At 41.9% G+C, this 22,359-nt stretch overlaps 1 protein-coding gene across 2 annotated transcripts in view; it reads right to left on the reverse strand.

Annotated features, from left to right (window-relative positions):
• The window catches only part of SNX29 (sorting nexin 29), a 1,714,757-nt gene that overhangs the window by 1,212,241 nt on the left and 480,157 nt on the right, over positions 1-22,359 (reverse strand). For both annotated transcript variants that reach the window (XM_078663166.1, XM_078663167.1), the window contains exon 12: positions 17,619-17,682. In XM_078663166.1, coding sequence (XP_078519292.1) covers positions 17,619-17,682 — 64 coding nt within the window. The remainder of the gene's footprint in view (positions 1-17,618; positions 17,683-22,359) is intronic.

Here is a 22,359-nt window from a genome sequence, read left to right on the forward strand (position 1 = left end):
TACTGCAAGACTGGCGATTCTCGCTCCCGAGAAAATAGCCAAGTCTGGGGTTAAACGACCCTCTGCCCCTTGGTTTTCCCCCAAGCTCAGGGAAGCTCGCCAAAACTGCAAGAAAGCTGAAAGAGCTTGGAGGAGGGAGTATAACCCTTTGGAGAAACTAAAATTTAAAAATCTAACTAGATCCTACCATAAGTTGTTGTGGAATGAGAAAAAATCTTACCTCGAGTGTCGCATTGATGAATCGGGAAACACATGCAAGGAAATTTTTAGGATCGTTAAAGATTTTACGTCACCATCCTTAGGCACCCCGGCTCAGCTCCATTCACAATCTTGGCTGAATGAATTGGCTCTTTATTTTGTTAATAAAATAAAATCTATTCAAACTTCCCTTACTGTTCATTCCAACCAGAACAGGGTAGATCTACTTACTGCCCACCCTTCCTCAAAACTTGTCATGATCCCCACTCTCTGGGAATTTCCCCCGCTGAGTCTTGATTCCCCTTTAGACCATCTGTCCGGGTTGAAGTCTGGTTCACCTCTTGATCCTTGCCCAGCTTCTTGTGTTAATAAAATAGCCCCAGCCCTTAATGGTCTTATTAACTCTATCCTCAACACCTCATTGTCTTCGGGTGAAGTCCCTAGGGCCTGGAAGTGTGCTCTCATTCTTCCACTTCTAAAAAAACCAGCCCTCGATCCTATTGTCCACGCCAACTATAGGCCTATCTCCCTCCTCCCCGCTCTGGCGAAAGTGGCTGAAAGACATGTGCACAGATCAATCTCGAATTTCATCGAGGAGAATCATCTGTTGCACAACACTCAATCTGGTTTCCGTACTAATTACAGTACAGAGACCGCGTTACTGGAAGTCACAGTCGCTATTAGAGAGGTCTTGGATGCTGGAGGAAAGGCCATGCTGATCATGTTGGACCTGTCGGCGGCGTTTGACACCGTTCCCCATGACACCCTCCTAAATCGACTCTGGGAATGTGGTCTCCGGGGGACGGTGTGGAACTGGCTGAAGTCCTTTCTAGCCGACCGCCGTCAAACGATCTGGGCGCCTCCGTACTCCGCCGTTATGGCACCTCTGGAGGTTGGGGTCCCTCAGGGGTCTATTCTTAGCCCCCTGCTTTTCAACATCTTTATGGCCCCCCTAGCAGAGGTGGCGGAGTCCTTTGGCGCTCAGATCGTATCCTACGCCGACGACACCCAACTCTTGTTTACATGTGGCAAGAATGAGGTGTTTGATGGGAGTCTTATCAGAAGCTGTCTAGAGACAGTCTTTGGCTGGTTCAGAGAGCAAGGATTAAAGTGCAACTCCGACAAGTCGGAGCTGCTTTTCTTTGGCTGCACCTCCGAACCAAACTGGAAAAACTGGTGGCCGCAAGACCTGTTTCCACCTGCAAATGCGAGTGTCAAAGCTAAAAACTTAGGAATCATCGTCGATAACGACCTAGCTTTCGGACCCCAAATATCTTGCCTTTCTGGGAAATGTTTCGGCATTCTTCGAATGCTTAGAAAACTTCTCCCTTTGATCTCAATTAAGCATAGAAGGGTCATTGTTCAATCTCTTATTGGGTCCAGATTGGACTACGCAAATGCCCTCTACCTGGGACTCCCTAAATACCTTATGAGGCGACTTCAAGTAGTCCAAAACTCAGCTGCCCGCGCCATTTACGGGCTCCCTAGACGTGCCGGTGCCTCTGATCTGTTAAAGGAACTGCACTGGCTTCCCATAACCAAGAGAGTCCTTTTTAAAGGCCTGACGCTGACCTTCAAGGCCCTTCATGACACTGGCCCTAGTTATATTAGGAAACGTCTGGTTTTTTATAAACCTAACAGAGCTTTAAGGTCTGCCTCCTTGTCCAAAATGATGGTTCCAACCATCAAACGCGCAAGACTGGGTGGCCGTTCCTTTCATTACTTGGCTCCTCTTGCCTGGAATGACCTTCCTCTTTTTCTGAGACAGATCCCCAGCCTTCTGTCCTTTAGAAAGGCCTTGAAGACTTGGCTTTTCACCAGTTAGGGCTTTTGCCTTTCCTTACCTTTGTTATGTAGCTGCCCTTGTTGGACTTCTTCGCCAAAGCGCCGGGACACTACGTTCGGAGTAGCTGTTGCGCTATAGAAGAATTATGATAACATAACATAACATGCGCAACCATACTCGCATTAACCGCTACATATGCCTTAACCACGCATAAGCGTGCTTAAAGCAGTGTGCGGTCTAGATGTGTGGATGGGCAGGCACAGGAAGAGGAAGGATCAGGAGAGGAGTGGGGGCAGTTTTTAGGGGTGGGTCAGTTTTTAGGGCGGGGTCAGGGATGTTTTTAGGTCAGGGGACGAGTTTTAGGGCTCATGGCGGGGGTGGATGTCAGGGGTGGGGGGTCAGTTTTTAGGGCGGGGGGCTGGGGTCGGAGTCGTTTTTAGGACTTGGGGGTCAGCTTTTAAGGTTGGGCAGGGGGAAGTGACAGTTTTCAGGGCTGGGGATCATAGCCGGGGCTGCGTCTGGAAAGTTTATAGGGCATGTGGGTGAGTTTTAGAGCTTAGGGCAGGGGGGACTGACAGTTGTCAGGGCTGTGGTGGTTTTAGGGCTCAAGAGCAGGTTTGGGGTTGGGGTCCTTTTCAGTAAGTGGGGCCGGGTTTTAGAGCTCAGTCAGGGGGGCTGGAGTGTGATCTTTGCCATGCATATCCCTCTAGCAATCACGCCTTTACCACAAAATTTTGTGGTAAAGGCTTGCTTGGTAAAGGAATGTGTTGTTAAGTCAAGTTTGTTGTTCGGCCCACGTTGTAGAGGCATGCATGGTTTAGTCGTGCGTGCCTCTGTCATACAACCTATAAGAGGTAATGAGTGACACAGACTGACAGGTAGACTGAGAGCAAGTACTTGGGAAAAGTAGAGGTGAAGAAAAACAGAGTTGAGAAGTTAGGAAGGTGCATGTTGAAAGAGTGTTTAGACAAGATAACTGGGATACAGACCATATACTGAATTTAAAACCAATTAAAGAAGCAAAAATGAGATGCAGGTAGAAAGCCAGAAAACCAGAAAACCTTTTGTGAATTGTGAGAGCCAGCTGGTACTGAGGGATTCCATATAGGCTCCAACATTGATTATTTGGTAAAGGGAATGAGAAAGCACATTTTGGGAAACCTAGAATATCCTAAAACAACAGTTAGGTAAAATAGAGGTGGATGTGTTTGAAAATGGGTGGAGGAAGAGAGAGGTTAATGGCTGAAGAATGATGGAAACATGATTATTCTAGCTGGTCATCTCCAACTTCAGTGACATGACCAATGTACCTGACTGTTAGTACTCTTTTTAGAAACTGACTGTCAGCTGAAGATCTCTTGCTAACAACACACATATAGTAGGATTCGGGTAACCTCTTGCTACTGGCTTGACACTTGGTCATTCAAATCTTGGCAAAGCTCAGTGGAGTATTACTATTTCACCTAGTACTATTAGCTGTTTGTGTGAATAATTCTACCTTCATTTGAGTGCTTACTTTGAATGGCAGGAAGGATTATTTTGTTTGTTCCAGTTGGCTCACTTCTGTGTTTTGCTCAGTCGATTCTGCCCATTCCCTCCTGCCCCCATGCGCTCCTCATGAACCCCAATTGTGTGTTCCTCCCTGCTCCTTCTCTGTGCTCCTTAAAAAAACAGTCCGCCAACCTCTAAGCTGATTGTGTGAAGATCTGCTGAAGATGATCCTAATGAAGTTCACATTCGTGAAAATCAACAGGGATCTTCTGAGAGCATCCGCCTGCTCATTCTATACTCTTGGTAAATGTTCAACCTAGATGTCCACTCTGTTGCTAATGGCCCGCCCCACAACATCTGAGTGTTGTCTGATGCGAGTCGAGATCTTCTGCCACCTTGTTGGCGTTTTTACCATATGCAGGTGGTGTTGTCAATTCTTAGAAAGACCAACTTTTTGGATATTTGGGGTAGGAATGCTTGTAATCCCAAAAGAATGATTTGAAGCTCTAAAACATTGATACAGAGAAGGAGAAATTCCTCCTCTTTCAACCACAGCCCTCTTGGGAAGAGATCTTGAATGTGTGCTCCCCGATTTCATCGAGGCATTTGATCATCATGATCAGATTAGCTTGTGTAGGCTGGAATAGAAGCTCCTCTGACAGGTTGGGTAAGACTCTCCACCATAGTAGAGGCTGTGTGAGTTGTTGAGTAATGTTTACAATATCACCTCCAGACCCCGTTGTCTGCATGCACTGTAAGTCCAGTTTCTGTTGAATGGGCCTCATCTGTAGCTGGCAAATGGTATTAATGGTATACAGGATGATATTACACCTAGGAGTGTTTTGACCACAACTTTGTCGCCTTTGCTGAAGGTTCCTACCATGTTTGTAACTTTGACTTATTGAAATATGGTTGTCTGACCAAAAGTCCTTGCCTACGCTTGTATTCTGACCTCACACATGAAGTGCAGGTGAGTTGTTGTTCAATATGACTTCATCATGTTCAGGGTCAAGACTCGCCAATGGAACAGGTTTATATAGGACTCTGTTAATGTCAGTGCATCCTGAGCAGAAGAGGCCTTCACCTGTCAATCCACCAGATATAGAACTACGTGGTTACTCTGATGTCGTAGGGAGCCCGCCACAGGCACTAGACAGTTTTTGAAAAATCAATAGGGCAAATTTCAGGCCAAAGAGGAGTGCCTTGAAGTGATAGTGCTGACTCAGCACTGAAAATCTCAGGAACTACATGTGATTTGGGTGTAGATGAATGTGAAAATATGTTTCCTTAGGACTCAAGGTAGGCGAGGTACTCTTCTTTCTGCAGCAAAAGTAATATGCTTCTTGGAGGATCGGAAAGAAAAAGATCTGATGTTTCTTTTTTGGTTTCTGCGATCTAGCATTGGTCGCTAACTAATGTTTTCTTCTTCCTTAAGAAGAATTACAAATAGAAACATGTATTCCTTTGAGCTTGGGGACCTGTTCTGTGGCTTCCTCAAGTGGAAGGTATTGAAGTTCCAGTTGTGGTTTCCGAAAATGCAGATGATGGACCTTTTCAGGGACTATGGTGCATGCTGAATTCACCTTCTGTAGTACACAACTGTCGGATTTTATCTGTCTTCCCTCCACAAGTGGGAAATCCTTCCCCATGACCTGACTGGTGGCTAGTGGTGTGGACAGCACAGTCAGTCAGGCGAGCTTGGAGTTGCCTTATGAGCGTCACTCAGATACTCCTTGTTTCGTTCCTAGGCTGTGGGGTTTTAGGTTTAAACCTATAATAACTGAAAAAACCCCACTGAAAGAAAAATAGCCCTCACCGGTAAAAACATATAAACACTGAAAAAACACCTGGACAGCCACAAACTAAATGCCATTCAAAGAAAGGAAAAAAAGTGAAAGAGTCATTTTTTCCTTCCTGAAGGGGTCAATACAAGTAGCAGTAAGAAAGACTGGCTAACATTATTCTGCTTGAGTTTTGTTCTTTAGGGGTGCCACTAAAATATTGTTTCTTCTTCCTTTTACTTTTTCAGTTTTGTGGCCTTTGGTCTAAAGATGCAGGGTTCAGTTTCATGTTTTAGGTCTAGTTTAATTATTTTATAAACTATTAGAGAATCAGGAAATATCAAACTCATATTTGATATTTTGGCTGCATTTGATTCTTTCACCGATAGGTAAAGTGGCTGGTTTCATACAAAACTTTCATTATATGTGTCATCACATTTACCCACAGAGAATGGGTAAAAATCCTTAATATATAAGACCATAGTTTCTAGTGGGTCAGTATTGATAGTAGGTGAATTGCCAACACCTCAGGCTTTAAACATTCAATGCAAGGTATAGTGACAAGTATATATATCACCAAGAATCTGGGATAGTGGTGAAAACATGACACCAGACTTTTGGAAAACATGGAACGCAGTGTCACTTGTAATGCTCTGCAAAAAAGGTTCTTTCCAAGTTCAACAAAGATTGGAGTGATATTGTTTGTATTTGCAGTGATTCAGCTACGTATATAAAAAAGTTGTGTGATGACTTGTCAAAATTGATACCCGAGCTGAAGTGATTCCCTGTAGTAGATCCCTACCACTTGTTAGATAGTATGCTGAAAGCATCTTTACAATCTTAAGAGTTAATGAGGGATGCTATTGACTTTTTAGTCCATTCTGGTGCAGTGGTTTCTAATGCACAGGAACTAAAACGCAAATATTTATCATTTCATGCTTTCTGTGGCATCAAAGAAAGAGTCATCCCAGCTGTGTCCCTTAGCTAATGGTTCTCAGCCCAATGGGCTAAGAATGCTGAGATGGCCTTTTCACAGAAGTTTACATGGAAAGGAAAGAGCGAGCGCACATGACCCAAAGACTCACTGAAGAAGTATTGTATGGTGTACTACAATAAGATTAATTTGCAAAAATCTATTTGGCCCTCATATACACTATCTATATACCATGTTCTTTCAGTGCAGAAAGCAAGCAATAATAAAAGCAAAACGTTCCATAAACACCGGAAAAAACTTTTTCAGTTGTTTTTAGTGGAGCGAAAATGTGTAACCACTGTTAACAACTGTTTTTTAAGATATTGAAAACACTGAAAAAACCCCACCAGAATTTACCAAAAATAGAAACTGAAAACAGGAAAGCCTATTCGTTCCTTAGGAGATTTTGTAAGGCTGTCACTTTAGACCTCTCTTCGAGGAATGTCCCTGATTAATCAAATGTCGATGGGGTAGTACTGTCTACCCAGACATGCACATTGAAAGGAGACACCCTATATGAATTGGTGATCCTGAAGCCTCTACACCACAAAGAACACCTGAACTGCAGGGCTGCCAAAAAATGGGTGGCATCAGTGTCTGTTTTGGAGTTTTATAGGACTTTGGACACAGGTTCTGCAACTTTAGCCAGAAGAAGGTAAACATCAGCCCTTCCTTGCCAACTGAGCACAGCAGCTCCATCAAAGTGACAAAATCAGCATCCGACACACCAATGGCATAGTCGATAATGGTCTCCAACACATTAGCCCCCTTCTTTTACTATTGACCTAGCTTCACCGCATCTCATTGTGCCTGTCTTCCATCATCAGGTCTAACAGCAGAGAGATATCATTTCACATCTTGAAAAACATCAAAGCATCCTAGGATGGCTAAGGCATTGGCTACCTTGATGAAGGTTGCAGCCATTGAACTTACTTTACAACTCAAGTTACACACAACCTCATTTAAACTTATAAAGATTCTGTTTTTCTGTTTAGATATTTTTATTGAAAACATTTTTCCCCTCATTTTCTTTCCCCCCCTCCCCCATTACATGGACAAGGCACAATACAATTCATAAGGCAACCACATATTCGAAAAAAAAAAAAGGGGAAATAATACTACAATATACGTACTACATACCGATCCTATCCTATTATATATACATACAAAATCATATATATTCACCTTCACCTATACATATATGAATATTACACATTAACTTATTCAGTTCCCAAATTCCACTGAATTAGAGGGCCCCAAATTTGCATACCCAGCTTTTTACCCTTTCTCCCTTTCCTAGAATAAATAGCTGTTTCCAATTTTTGTATTGACAAAGTTTTCCCAAGCCATTGATGATACGTGGGAGGATTTGGATCTAGCCAAGTTGAGGCCACAAGCAATCTAAAAATCGCCATTGCTACAAACAAAAAATGTTTACAGTTTATTTGTCCATTGGGGGAAACACCCAACAAAATTGTTGCTGAATCCAACTCTATTGTTGTATCCAAGGCATTTCGAAAAAAATTCCCAATATCGTGTTTTATCTCATCTAAATGCGGACAAGTAGAGAAAATATGTAACAAGTTAGCCTCCATACTGCCACATCTAAAACACGTGGTACCCGAAACAGCCCCCCATTGAGCAATTTTCCATGGCGTATAATACAAATGATATAAACTCTTATAGTGCTGGGCCTGAAGAGACGATGAACATAATACTTTACATCCCATCTCGAGTGACTCCGAAAAAATATCTCTTTCTCTAGGTATATCTAGATCTAAGGACCATTTAACTATCCATTTCTCAAGATCATCTTTTTTTAACTTTGTCATTTCTAAATAAAATCTTTTTATAGTACAGTCACTACCTTTTTGTATAAGATCCATCATAATGCTCCTCCCGAATCCTAAGGCCCCACCTCTTTTATTTAGTATACAACTCCGTATTTGTAAATATTTAAAAAAATGATTTGTGTTTAACATATACTTATTTTTTAGGTCAATAAATTGTAACATACCATTATCATCCATCACATCTCCGATCATGCCAATACCTCGGCTCTCCCATTCTTGATATATCACCCCTGAAAACACTGCCCTAGGTAATAAAGGATTATTTTTAAATCTGGTATATGCACTATATTTCCCTATTCCAATTTTTTTAGAAAATCCTTTCCATATATTGTAGGCCGCCTTAATTGTCTTAAAACGAGTTCTTTTATAGTAACTTCCGTCAGTAAATCTCAAAAAAATATTTTCAGCATTTATACCCAAAGCTAAACCATATATAGCAAGCGATCCCATCTTATCCCATCCATCCATCTCAGCGCCCCCCATTAATCCAACCATTCCTTGCATTGCTGCTGCCCAATAATATACTTTTAAATCCGGCAGCGACCATCCCCCTTTCTCCCTAGGTAGGGACATATACCTCAATGCTCTCCGGGTCTTGCCTCTCGCCCAGATAAACCGATTCACCATTCTTTCGCAAGTTTTGAACCACTTATTTTCAATTAAAAGTGGTATTGCCCTAAAGAGATATAGTAATTTGGGTAAAATCAGCATTTTAATAATGTTAACTCGTCCTACTAATGACAGATGTAAGTTCTCATAGCGATCCAGATCTCTTCTCGCTTTTTCAATTACTGGAGCGATATTGCTATCCACCAGGCTATCTAAATCAGACATAATATTAATTCCCAAATATTTCCCTGCCGACACTACTCTACTGTCATCACAGGGCGTCAATGAATTTTTAATAATCTGCGTTTTTGACGCATTTAGTAAGTACCCTGAAACTTGGCCAAATCTTAAAGCCTCAGCCTCTACAAACATAGTTGCTTCTGAAGGGCAGGGTGTAATCACTGCAACATCGTCAGCATAAGCTAATATCTTACTTGGCCCAAGAACTGTGCAAAATGGTGTAATTTCTGGTGCTGATTCTATCTTGCGTATTAAAGGATCCATATACATGGCGAATAACAAGGGAGAAAACGGACAGCCCTGACGAGTTCCTCTCTTAATTTTAAATTGACCTGTTTTTCCCCCATTTATCCTTAATACCGCAACTGGATCCGCATACAAAGTCTGGATTGCTTTCAAATACCCTTCCCTAATCCCAGCTCTTCCCAAGATCTGCCACAAATATTGCCAGGAGACCCGATCGAATGCCTTTTCCGCATCCAAAAGCATAACTGCCATCGGGTCTCCTGCTACCTCCGCCACATCAAATAAAGTTATCACTTTTCTAATATGATGAGTTGTCCCTCTACTAGGAATAAAACCGTGTTGATTGTCACTGACCAGGGTCCCTATAATACTTGCAAACCTTGCGGCCAGTGCTTTTGAATAAATTTTGGTGTCATTATTCATCAATGTTATTGGGCGATAAGACCCTGGTTCGCTCGGGGGTTTCTCTTTTTTTTAAATTAGAACTATATCAGCCGCACTCCATGATTTAGGAACAGATGCCCCACTTTGTGTAGCTTGAAATGTTTGAATTAAATCATTACCTAAACAACCCCAGAAAGTCTTATAAAACTCAGTTGGTAGCTGATCAGGTCCGGCTGCCTTCCCGGAAGGTAAAGCATTCATAGCTTTTTTAATCTCAATGTCATCCAACACAGTCTCAAACTCGTCTGCGTCTTCCGGAGAAATAGTTTTAGCCTCGATATTCTGGAGATATTCATTTATTCTTTCAATAGTACTAGAATTTCCCTCATCATATAAAGATTGATAAAACTTCCTAAATACCTCCCGAATTTCTTCTGGATCTGATTGTAATTGTCCCTTTTCATCCTTTATTTCCTTGATCATCCCTGCCGCCGCTATCTGCCTAGTTCGTATAGCGAGTACTCGCCCAACTTTCTCGCTGAACTCGTAACATCTCTCCCTTCTGGCTGTGTATTGCTTTGCGGCCCTATTAGCTAATTCTTCCTCTGCATCACTTTTCACCTTCAATAGTTGTATTACAAATTGTTCAGTCGGCTCTCCCCTTATTACACATTTATTCAGTTGTTCTTCTGCCTCTAATACTTTTTCCTCTCTCTCCTTATATTGCAGTCTTTCTGTTTTTCTCTTGAAAGCACTATAACTACATGTTTCGCCACGTGCTCCTGCCTTAAAGGCATCCCATACTATACCAACTGCAGCACTCCCTCTATTATGCTCGAAGAATTCAGTGATCCACTTAGACATATGTTTTATATAATCATCATCTAAAAGCAGTCCCCTTTCAAATGTCCAATCCCTCCTTGTTGTTACTTTCCCACTCTGCTTTAACGTTAGAATTAAGGGGTTATGATCGCTAAATAACCGGGGGAGTCTATCAATTTCTACTAAGCTGATTAAATCGTTGGATACCAGGAAATAATCCAGCCTAACACATATCTGATGCGGTGCAGAATAATATGTATATCCCGGCTGTTCTGATCTAGTTGACCCCCAGACATCTCGTAATGTATTATTTGCTAAAAGGTCAGTAAGGGCCTTGTACACCTTTTTCTTCCTACCCTTATATTGCCTTATTGAACCCGATCCCAAACCTTCCGCACCGTTGATATTTAAATCTCCTCCTATAATGACTCGTGGTGCCCAATCTGCCAGCTCAGTATCCAGAAAGTGTAATATTTCAGGATCGTCCTGTGTAGAGCCATACACTGCGACTAATGTTGTCCACACCCCCCCTAATAAAACCTCGGCCATAGCCCATCTCCCCCAGTTATCTCTAAGCTTTCTCCTTATTACTATGCTTTTATTTCTTGAAAGAATGGCTACGCCTCTCTGCTTGACTCCCTGCTTAGAAGTGACTATTAATTGAAACCCCAACTGATTAAGAAGACTCTCCTGAGTGCTCATTATATGTGTCTCCTGCAGGAACACTAAATCTACATTCATTTGCCGTAGCCGCATTCCTATCTTCTGCCTTTTCAATACATCATTTAGGCCGCATACATTCCATGTCGCTAATCTGGTAGACATTTTTTCATTTCTTTTTTCTTCCCTTCACCCCATATCCGCTTGCTTCTCTTTAACATTCTATAAACATTATACAGTGCTAAGTCTGGCGCAATAAGTGAACAAACTTCCCTGTTAATCTCGATAGTGTCTTCCATATCTTCAACATCACTATGCACAACATACAATTGATATACGTTACTTTTATCAAATCCTGTCAAACATCTTATACTTATGTGCCCTGTCCATTTCCCTCCCCGTCCCCGTCCCCGTCCCCACCCCAGACTGCCCTCCCTCATTCTCCCACCCCCCCTACAGGCAAATAGGTCCAACGGACCTATATCTGGCCGACTTTGCCTCCTGGATGTCGAGCCCATCAGCCCCCCCGACTTTCCACTTTATCTCCTTGTGCTCAATACCTAACCACCAAATTCCACCCCTATTTGTGGTCGGCTACCGCCACCACTCTTATTACACTAATATCAATCTTTAACCTATCTTTTACCTATTAGAACAACAGAAAAATAAAACAAATCCTGACAAGTGACTTTTCACCCCAGATATCACCACATACAGCCCTTTTTTCCCCCCCTCTTCCAAATTCTATTTATCTTCGTTTCTTTAGGAAGATATCTCTAAGGGCAACTGTATGATCACTATTCTCAGTGTTCTCTCTGTGTCTTGTTTTCCGTTGATCTTGCAGAGAGTTGAGATATTCTTGTGCAAGTATCTCGGAGTAGAAGATTTTAAAGTTCCCGTTTGACCCAATCTTCAATCGAGCTGGGAATAGGAGATAAGCCTCACATCCTATATTTTGAAATGGAGTAATGAGCTGCCTCATTCTCCATCTTCTTTCCACGGTGGTGTGGCAGAAGTCAGGACGTGCAAAAAAAACCACATCATTATATTTACATCTGGCTTGAGGCTTTGCTTTGTTGATTATTTCCTCTCGCAAAAGAAAATTCCCGACATACATAAGTATTGCACGAGGTTTATCCTGCACTGCTTTTTGAGTGATAGGGAAGCGATGTGCCCTTTGTATTTCAAGTTCCAGGTCCCAAGTAGATAACTCTGGGAGGGCACCCTTTAATAAATCGATGACATACTTCCGAACATCACTCCCCTCTTTCCCCTCCTGTATTCCAATCAAGCGTACATTATTGCGTCTTTGTCTATTCTCAAATTCCTCTAGTTTCCATAACATATCAGCTGTTGTCTTATCTTGTTCCTTCCTGTCATTCTCACTTTGACCATATCGTCTTCCAATTTCCCTGTTCTGTTCTCTACTTCAGAGACTCTCTCAGCCATCTCCTCATACAATTTGCTGACCTTACGTAAGGAAGATTGCATTCTCCTATTTGCGTGCTTAGACCTTCGCTTTGCCTTTTGGCTCTCGACCCGAGCCTCACTCTGCATTTGTTTTAGAGTTGTGAATAGAACTTCAAAGTTGAATGTACCGCCTTCTGCTCCCCGGGATATAGAGTCCGTAATCCCTGTTCCCCCATTTACAGACTCATCTGCAAGCATTACAGAGTTCTCTGCCTCCTTGTCCCAATTTAATTTCTTTACCACTGTCTTCATATTTCCTTCGTGCTCTTTCGTTGGTCTCTGTTGTCTAGACCTGTCGCTTCGTTTACTTGACTTCTTTTTTTTTTTTGTTTTACTCTTATTTTTAATTTTGCCCATAGTATTAATACTACCCGCAATGTTTGTTTTTGGTCTCAGGGAAATCTCTTTTAGTGCCTTTTCTTGAGTTGATTTCTTAGACTCTTTATTAATAAATTCTGTCTCGCTACTGATAGAGTTAGAGGTGGTTTCAGAATCAGCCCCTGATTCAGTCTCTTTACTTTCCGTGTCAGTGTTCAGTGTTTCATCGCCTGAACTTTCTGTTTCTATTTCTGATTCAGTATCTATCACTGATCCCACGCTTTCATTTACGCTTTCTTCATCATCTGCCTCATCATTGCCAGTGAAAAAGACCTCATCGCTGGGGGAGGCAGGGTGTACATCAGGTAATTTACTTTTATTTTTACTTAAATCCTTGTTGGTCGTTAACTCTGTTAGCAATGGGTAATTGGCGCCCTCAGAACTTCCTTTTTCAAAAATAATACCCTCTGCCAGGTTTTGACATGTGCCTGTATCTTTAATTCCAAACACACCTGGAGCTATGTGAATTAGAGCCTTCTCCTTTAAGGGCCTAAGACCGCCCTCTGCTTCAGCTGTAGAAAGGTCTTCGGTTTCTACTACCTCTGTAATTCCATTCCGAGGCTGAACATCCACAGTGCAGGTATCGCCCCCATCCGCGCCTTCCTGCGCAGTCGGTTCCCTCTCCAAGGTAAGCTGCGCCAGACCACACAGACACGCCAATGTAGGGACTTCAGCTCCTCGTGGCAAGTCCATCTGCGAGGTTGTTTGGACAGGCGGCGCTGGTATTGCAGATAGAAACGTCTCAACAATAGTCGTTTGCCGGAGTGCACTCTCCTTCACAACTTCCTTTCCAGCCATCTCCCCAGCGGCACGTTTCACCTCCTCTCTTCTCCTTGCAGTAGCTGGTGGTGAGACTGTCAACTTCTTCTTTTTCACTCCTTCTTGTTTCTCCCGCATTTTTCTCAATTTATTTTCCTTTGCCGCATCTCGTCTTTGTTGCGCATTAGATCGCGCTTTTCCTCGCAGATTCAAAGCTGGGGCGCCGAGGTTATCCATATCGTCCTCTGCCTCACAATCACGGCCCCAGTCAGCTCGCTCTTGCTCACGATTTTTCCTTGAGCAAGGTGCAGGTTTTGACGCCATAAACTTTAAAGTAGTTTTCCAGCGGTGATTCCCGGAAAGAGACAAACGAGCAGTCAGAGGTGAGCAGTGGGTTTGCAGATATTTATACAGGGCCCCCTTTCTCTCTTGAGGGAATTCAAATACCATAAACAGCAAACCGGTAGGCTCCCTCAGCATCGCCTTATGTCGTCGAGTTGCGCTTCCCAAAGTGTAGACTAAATCAAACTCGGTCTCTCACACCATCAATAAGCAGCTCTAACCCGCTCTCCACCACTGCCTCTGATCTCGTACCAAAAGTTCGCCTTTCTCTTCCACCAGCAGGACAAACTTCTCAGCATAAGCTTATTTTAGCTCCATTAGCTTGTCTTAGTTTGTCTCAGCTTAGCGTATATAGCCTGCGAGCACATAATACACCATATTTCTTCCTGGTCAGTCAGGAGGGTGTTTGGATGCGACTTCCACTACGGCGTCTCGGCGGCCATCTTGCCAAGATTCTGTTTTTCTGAAGAGAATATATGATGAAGAACTGTGGCAGACATTTTCAGTTTTTATCTTATTTGAACCATGTATTAAGAAGCAGTGGATGTGGGGAGAAATGGCGGCTCTTTAAACCATAATTTCTCCACTCATTTTGTGCTTCTACCAACTTATGGCTTCACGAAGTGCTTTTCTTAAAATGTGGAAGTGCATTTTTTATCATCTTCACCCATGTGGCATTTGTTTGAGTAAACTTAGTTAAACGCTGTAAAATTGTCAGGTAGCAGCAGGCATTTTGACCACAGCGACGTGGATCCATACCAGTCCCTCGGAACAGGAGGGACCTCCTTAGCGCACACAAGGAAGGAGGTCCAGAAGGACCAATTACAGATGCTACTGAGTGTGCAGCTGTGAGACACCCAGGGGGCATGCGATCTGTAATCTATGTGTACTATAAGAACTAACAACGTGCTTGCCACTTTCCTTTCCATAGTTATTCAAAAACATACAGACGATCCAACACAGACTTCCCTTTCTTGAAAGTGCAACAAAACAAAAACCAGAAGCATGCATACTATACTCTTCCTGGGTCACAGTAAAATCTGCATTGGCATGTACTCAATTTAACCATGCAAACACCTCAAGGTAAGTCAACAATATGGTTTGCTAACAATATTACGCACAGATATTATATGCTCAAATGGAATCATATACATGGCAGGATCGGATAATGTATGTTACAGTTGCGGTGCGCAGGGATGGTTTAAATGAGGTGGAGAGTTTTCCTTAGCTAAGATCAAAAGAGTGATTATGGGCCTGCTGTCAACAAAAGTGTCAGGCCCAGGAGACTAAATGCAAAAATGTTAATAGTAATACTAGGGATTCTTGTTGTTCATTTCCATTAAGGCTACACACAAGCTAGCGAGAACAGACTAGGACATAGTCTGAAGCAATTACCACTGATTTGCCAAAACCTGAGAAAAATCCCTTTGGAAAGCTTCAGATACTGTCCAATTTCATTGGAAAATCTGAACTGGAAGATCTTGACCAAACTGATTGTGAAAGGGATAAACAAACTAATGCCAAAACTCAAACTTGGATTGAGTAGCCTTTGTGAGAGGAAGGATAGGTTGGGATAATAAAAGGTGTCTGCTAATGACTCATTCAGTAGTTGCCAACACACCGACAGTCACAGCACTAATGGCCCTCAGCATGAAACAATGATTTCACTGCATGAAGAGGCTGCTTTTAAGGGCGGTGCTAAAGGAATTAAGTTCCATAGGGATCTAAAAGATTTAAAAAGTAATTACACAAGAGGCCCTCATCGAGGGTAAAAGTAAATGGGGTAAAATCTACCCCATTTATGATAAGGATTGGCACCAAACAGAGGGTTCCCATAAAAGCTTAGGTAAACTTATAGGGCCTTATTACAAGTTGGGGGCTATTTTATGATACCACAGCCAGCAAGCGTTTGTACACAAAGCAGAATTACAAGTTGTGTGATAATAATAACACCCTCACAGTTTTCCTCCAATACATTCCGGCCAGTCAAATCTGCCAAAATGTATTGGATAAAAGGTCTGGAAAAAAGGGCAAAACATGAAGAATTCTGTGAGTTAAAAACAATTCTGCATGTTATATCTCATTTTCCTGTTGAAAATTGTGAATGGGAGGTAGGTACCACACCCTGAGGAACTCATATTTGCCATATGTGGTAAACATGGAAACGTTTACCACCAGACTTGTAATGTGGATCATAGCGAGGTAGTAAATTGCAGAATCAAGTAAGTCAAAAGTATTGGATACAGCAGCTCACAGTAAATAACAACCATCTTCAAATGTTAAACTTGTTTTCAAATGTATCTGTTCACCTTTTTAACAGATAACATTGTATGCCCTTTAGAATAGACTTCTTTCAAACTGTTTATGTCGTGAAAACTGTATTGGTAGCACATTTGTGATAATTGTTAAGGTATAAGAAATACCTCTTAGGCTAACTAAATAAATTTAACAACTACCATTTTAAACTCTAATATTATTTATGAATTTGCTGTGGTAACCCTGAGGGAAGGAACACAGCCTAAAGGGGTGCATTGTATTGCACTTACTTCCAGATTTGACCAGTATCTGTCTTTCAAGAAGTATTCTGAAAGTTTCACTTTACACTTCACCCGTGTGGAATCCTTACTAACATGGCACATTTGGGTATGCAAGGAACATCTCTGACGAGATTGTGTACATTCCTTGATTTCAAAACAGCGTTCAGTACAGCAGGAAGAGAATTTGTGTGGGCTAGGCTTAGGAAGTTAGGGTTCCCTAAATTACTTAGAAGACAATGACAATTGCTTTATTCTGATCCCCGGGTGAAAGTGTGTTTTGATGATTTGAAATCTCTAACTTACAGAGCCCCTTCAAGGTGTCTCTGCCATACTTATAATATTTATCTGATTTAAACCGGAAGTTGCATCTTCAGTAATATGCCAAAGCAGGTGCTTGAGAGACTATGGGGGTAGAGTGGAATATACTTGGGGATCTGGGTGGAACCACAATTGGGTCACAGGCGGGCTTAAGAAAAATGAAAGCGAGTCACACTAAGATCCATATATGTGTATGTAGGAGATTTATAAAGTGCGACTGTTACTCATAAGAGTGTCCTGGTGCTACTGCAGAAGAACCATCAGCAAGCCTAGAGAAGGGGAGAACTAGGGACACTTGCACTGTGCTGGGGTCAGTATTTGAGGCTGGCAACATATGAAGCACCACTTCACGCCACAATACTTGAAATAGAAGGACAACGATTATCACAGCGGCCGCTTTCGAAAAGGTAAAACAATCCTTTGCATAAATGATGTAAATGAGCCACTGCTGCATTCAATGGGCCCTTCATCAAGCATGACTTGCAATGGAAGCACTCATTTGGCAACCTAAAAACATCCAAAGCATCCGACCCTTGTTGCTTTAAAACGACTTAACCGCAAAACATAAAAACTCTACTGCAGAAGGTTTGAAAGAAGTATCAAAATGCAGTAAGATCTCTTCAAGTTAGAAATATATTATGACATTTCAAACGGTTGCTTAGATAAACAAACAATCTGCCTTTATTAGTCAGATCCATGAGTGATGGCTCTGAACATCAGGTGTCATAACATTTTAATATTAAGTTGGGCTGAAAGTCAACAGAAACATACTTGCTCTGCTCCTCCAGTTCATCCTTCCTTGTCATCATCGCTACAATCAGTTGCCGAAGTTCATCTGAGGATAGGATTAAGAGACAGCAATTAGCTATAGATCCTCCTGACAACAACTGAACAGAGAGCCTTACCTACATGCGAACATTCATCAGAAAAACATTTTGCTCTAATTTTCGACATTACAATGAAACAAAGGTATTTTCTTGGAATAGATTAAATAAAGCTGCTTTTTTTATTATAATGGAATTATAATTACCTCCCCGATGTCATCTGTAAAATATGTCTGTCCCATGAAAGCCCTAAACGGGTAACACATTTAAAAACGCGTAATAGGCTGTTCTAGTACAGCATGAACAATTAGGTTTTCATACTAATAAGGTACAATTTAATGTGTAACATTAAACTTGTTTTCTATATCAATGTTAGGTTGCTTGGGACAGCTTAAAATCCTTTATTCGGTTGTGGAATTATAATTTTTGCAAGGCGCTGTAGATAATATTATGGATCTAAGCATGCGAGATATCCTTCCTGGAACCAGAGAACATCTTTGCGGTGTTAAATCTTTTACTGGCAACGGATTGAATACATATGCAGTTAGAGGCTTTGCAATAGAGAATAGGTCATCCCTCTTTTTCATCTGTTATTCAGCAAACAGAAACAAGAAGTAAGTAGAGCCACTAATATCTCTACATGGATTTGAGAAACGATTAAAAGTGCTAAAATGCACAAATGTTGTGGAACTATGTAATTATGTGAACAAAAAAGGGATGTTTTTATTGAGGTGTTCTGAGTAACATCGAATATACAACAAGAGCTACTCTTGAGTAAAAAAATACCTCCTTATTCACAGTTAGGCACGTTCCATGTTATGTTATGTTATGTGTGCCTCCACCCACACATTTCATCTTCTCTTGAATACGTAACATGACATCACCTGCTTAAGCTGGCTGCCCCTTCTTACACCTGTAGGATGCCCACCTCACACCAGATTATTATTGACATTGTCTCCAGTACATAACTTTTCACTTACACACCCAGACTGCATTTGGATATCAATGCACAGAGTCCATGAATGGAAACAGTGTCCCAAAATGGCCGGGTGGTTATCCTATACACCTGGTGCTTTATTGCCCACCCCTCTTACTTTTCCTCCCCTGCCACCCTTGTATCGCCCTCAGCATTGCCCATCCCTACGAAAAGTATACCTGGTATAAGGCCACCCACCCTCTGCAATTACCATGCCCTTCTCCGTCAAATAAAAAAAACATGCTGCAATGCAATTCCACCCTTTCCTCGAGGAATTTGCTCACCTTCTCAGAAATATAAAATAAATCAGACTATGGGCCTTTAAAATGCTACAGGAAGGCATGTTATCCTCCTGTAAGCTACTTAATAGAAGGTTTAAGCTTTAGAAATGTAAATTGCATAGATATGACTTGTAACTGCTTTATCAACATCAGATGAACTTTGTTTTGTCCCTTCCTTCTGCATCTTCTCCAATTCTTTGTTGTGAAATCTGCTTATAGGTAACTTCAACACTTCACACTTTAGTTATGTCTCTTCTATTAAATCATTTTACCCCGGTGGATCCTATTTGGGCCAGTTCTGCTTTCTTCTTATGTTGGACTTGTACCTTTCTGCAGGGTCATCCCCAAACATTTTGCCATCACCCTCCTGGTTTCTGAACCTGTTTTTGTTGGCTCTTAGGACTTTGCACACTTTACTGATGCTAACTAGTGCTAAAGTACTTGTACTCTCTCCTTAAGTCATGGTTTAGTTGGCTAACACCGTATTGGCCTATTTAATTAATTTACTTGTAAGTCCCTAGTAAAGTGACACTAACTGTGCCCACGGCTTGTAAATTAAATGCTACTAGTTGGCCTCTTGTTAATCCTTTTAAATCAACCCATTAGTTACCCTGCTTATGCAGATGATATTGCTCTTTTTTCTTAACCCCAAAAATACTTCAACTCCAACTGACGAGACTATGTGAGTTTAACCCCTTCGATGCTCATGACGGAACGGTTCCGTCATGAGCATCGGTTGAGCTGTGCTCATGACGGAACCGTTCCGTCATGACCACACCCATTAACATTGGGGCCCAGCACAGGTTGTAAATCTGCGCAGCATGGAAGGTGTTAACAAATCGAAAGATCTGCAGGTCAACTGTGATAAATCTAAAATAATGTCTTTTGGGTGCAATAGAGTTTCTCTGGGTCTTATACTTGGTGGTAGTTCCTTTAAAGAAGTGGTACATTGTAATTATTTGGGTGTAATAATTGACAAGAATCTTACGTGGGCAGAGCACCTAGCTATTAGGCTGACAAAAGTTTGTCTAATTCCTCAATTGCTGAAAAAATATTTTCAAACTTATGGTGACTTGGCTATTTCTCCATCAATTATAGCATTTAATACTACACTTATTGTGACTCTTTTGCATCCTTCATTGATTCTTAATGAAAAAACAATAGATGAGCTGAATAACCTTTATGTTAATAAAATATGTTATTACTTGGCCTCCGCACTTCAACCTTATCTTTGAAAAATGTGGTCGCCGTTTACTTTAACCTCATTAATTGTAAAACATATGAAAGCAGTTACAAACTATGCATGCAATTGCTATAACAGTACAGAACAGTTGCTGAAACATCATATATATATAACGAGCTGCAATTGTCAGGCGACTCCAGTTTAACTCTGAGCATTGCAGATGTCAGTAACACTATAAGTCAGAATGATCTACCTCCTTACCAGAGCTTTCAAGAATTCTGCATTTGCCTAGTCCAGGTAACAATGGTTGTTACACTTAAATACAATTATTCAAGTGGTACGTCAGTAAAGGCACAGGATATGAATTAATGGTATTCACTTTGTTCATGGAGGTTCGTAAGAGTCTAGATACATGTCCAAAGAGTTCCACATCATCCTGGATGAAGGTTTCCATGGAGAGCCATTGTTACCTATACTAGACTGCTGCTGTATGTTCGGCCTGCCAATATCGTATTGCTCTTGTGCCAACATATGCATAGAATGTTGGAAGTGATTGATACAGCTCGACTAGCCGTTGCTCTTCCTTCCCTTCTCTTCTTTTTTCTTTCCTTTTTCCCTTCTTTTGCCTGTCCTTTCTTCTTCTACTATTGATCACTTGTGTTAGTCTCATGTTACCCATATAGGCACATTGCCCTCACTTTATGACTATATATGTATAACTTTGCCTTGGATATCTTATGCTAACCCTGTTACAGGCTTTCTGTCTGACCTTGTGAAAATCAATAAAGTATTTTGAGAAAAAAAAATGCTGCATTTGTCTCAGAAAGGTCTTATAAAGCAGACCCTAAAGGTCATATTGCGACAAATAGATTTAGCCCTTCTACAGGTTTACAAGCACTCAAATTATACCTCTGACACTTGGACACATCTCAAATGTAGTTGCCTTGAACTTTAACTCCAGTTTGAAAACTTAAGTACTTGAGGTTTCGCTTTCGTTATATACTGATTGCTCAATTTGAAGTCTTGTGGAACAAATAGTGTCACCCACTTAGATTATGTTGCCTTTAGAGCACATAGTGTGCTTGTGTCCACTTTTACTGCCTACAAGGAAAAGGTAGAGGTGTCCCACCGGTCCTGGGCCCTTGAAAGTAGGGCTTGAGGTACGTTGCCAAGCCCAGCTGTGGTCCCCATCAGAATCGATGTGAAGCCGCACTTAGCTACGCCACACTGCTCTCCGGAATGGATGCAAAGCCTCACTGCACAGCTTCACTGGAACCGATGCCAGACGAGGCAAAGTTATGCAAAGCAACGCTGCACAGATCCCATACCTAGGATTAAGGTACTGCTTTCGGTGGACCTAAGTGGGTCCCTGTAGCTGGCCCACGCTCCATCGTGGTCGGCCTGAACTTGTGACTTTGTCCCGGCAGTCTGGTGTGATCAGATAATCACAATTGGCCCTTTGTATTTTTTGGCAATATTTTCACTGAAATCTTCAAAACTGCATATCTCTGGTTCTACTGTTTAGATTTTTGTTGTTTTGGCAGTGCTTTATGTATCAAATTGTGCTCTATTTTTCTAAATTGGTGTGGAATTATTCTTGTGTTGTGTTTTCATGTTATTACTGTTTGAAGAACTGCATAAATACTTTACACACTACCTCTAAGATAAGCCTGACTGCTCTGTGCCCAGCTACCAGAAGGTTGAGCACAGGTTAATTTAGGGTTTGCTTGGGCCTCAAACTAACAAGGAATGAGGTTATTGTTTGAGTAGGGTTTCACCCCCTCAACCAGTAACCCAATTTCTTACATCTCAGTTTTACAACGTCAAAGACGAAGACACCATCAAAATCATGAACACCATCCACTCTGGCTCACCTTCTGACCCCTGCCCACACCACATCTTCAACAAGGCAAGCTCCATCATCGCACCCCAACACAGAAAGAGCATCAACAGCTCCTTCGAGACCACCACCTTCCCAGAGAGCTGGAAACACGCCGAGATCAAAGCCCTCCTCAAGAAACCCAAGGCAGACCCAAAGGACCTTAAGAACTTCCAACCCATATCCCTGCTCCCATTCAAGGCAAAAGTCATTGAGAAGACTGCCAACAGACAACTGACTCACTTCCTGGAGGAGAACAATGTCCTGGACTCCTCACAATCTGGCTTCCACGGCAACCACAGCACCGAAACCGCCCTCATCGCTGCCACTGACGACATCAGGACCATACTGGACAAGGGCGAAAAAGCT

This window comes from Lissotriton helveticus, chromosome 10 (assembly GCF_964261635.1).
Source record: "Lissotriton helveticus chromosome 10, aLisHel1.1, whole genome shotgun sequence".
Classification (NCBI taxonomy): Eukaryota; Metazoa; Chordata; class Amphibia; order Caudata; family Salamandridae; genus Lissotriton; species Lissotriton helveticus.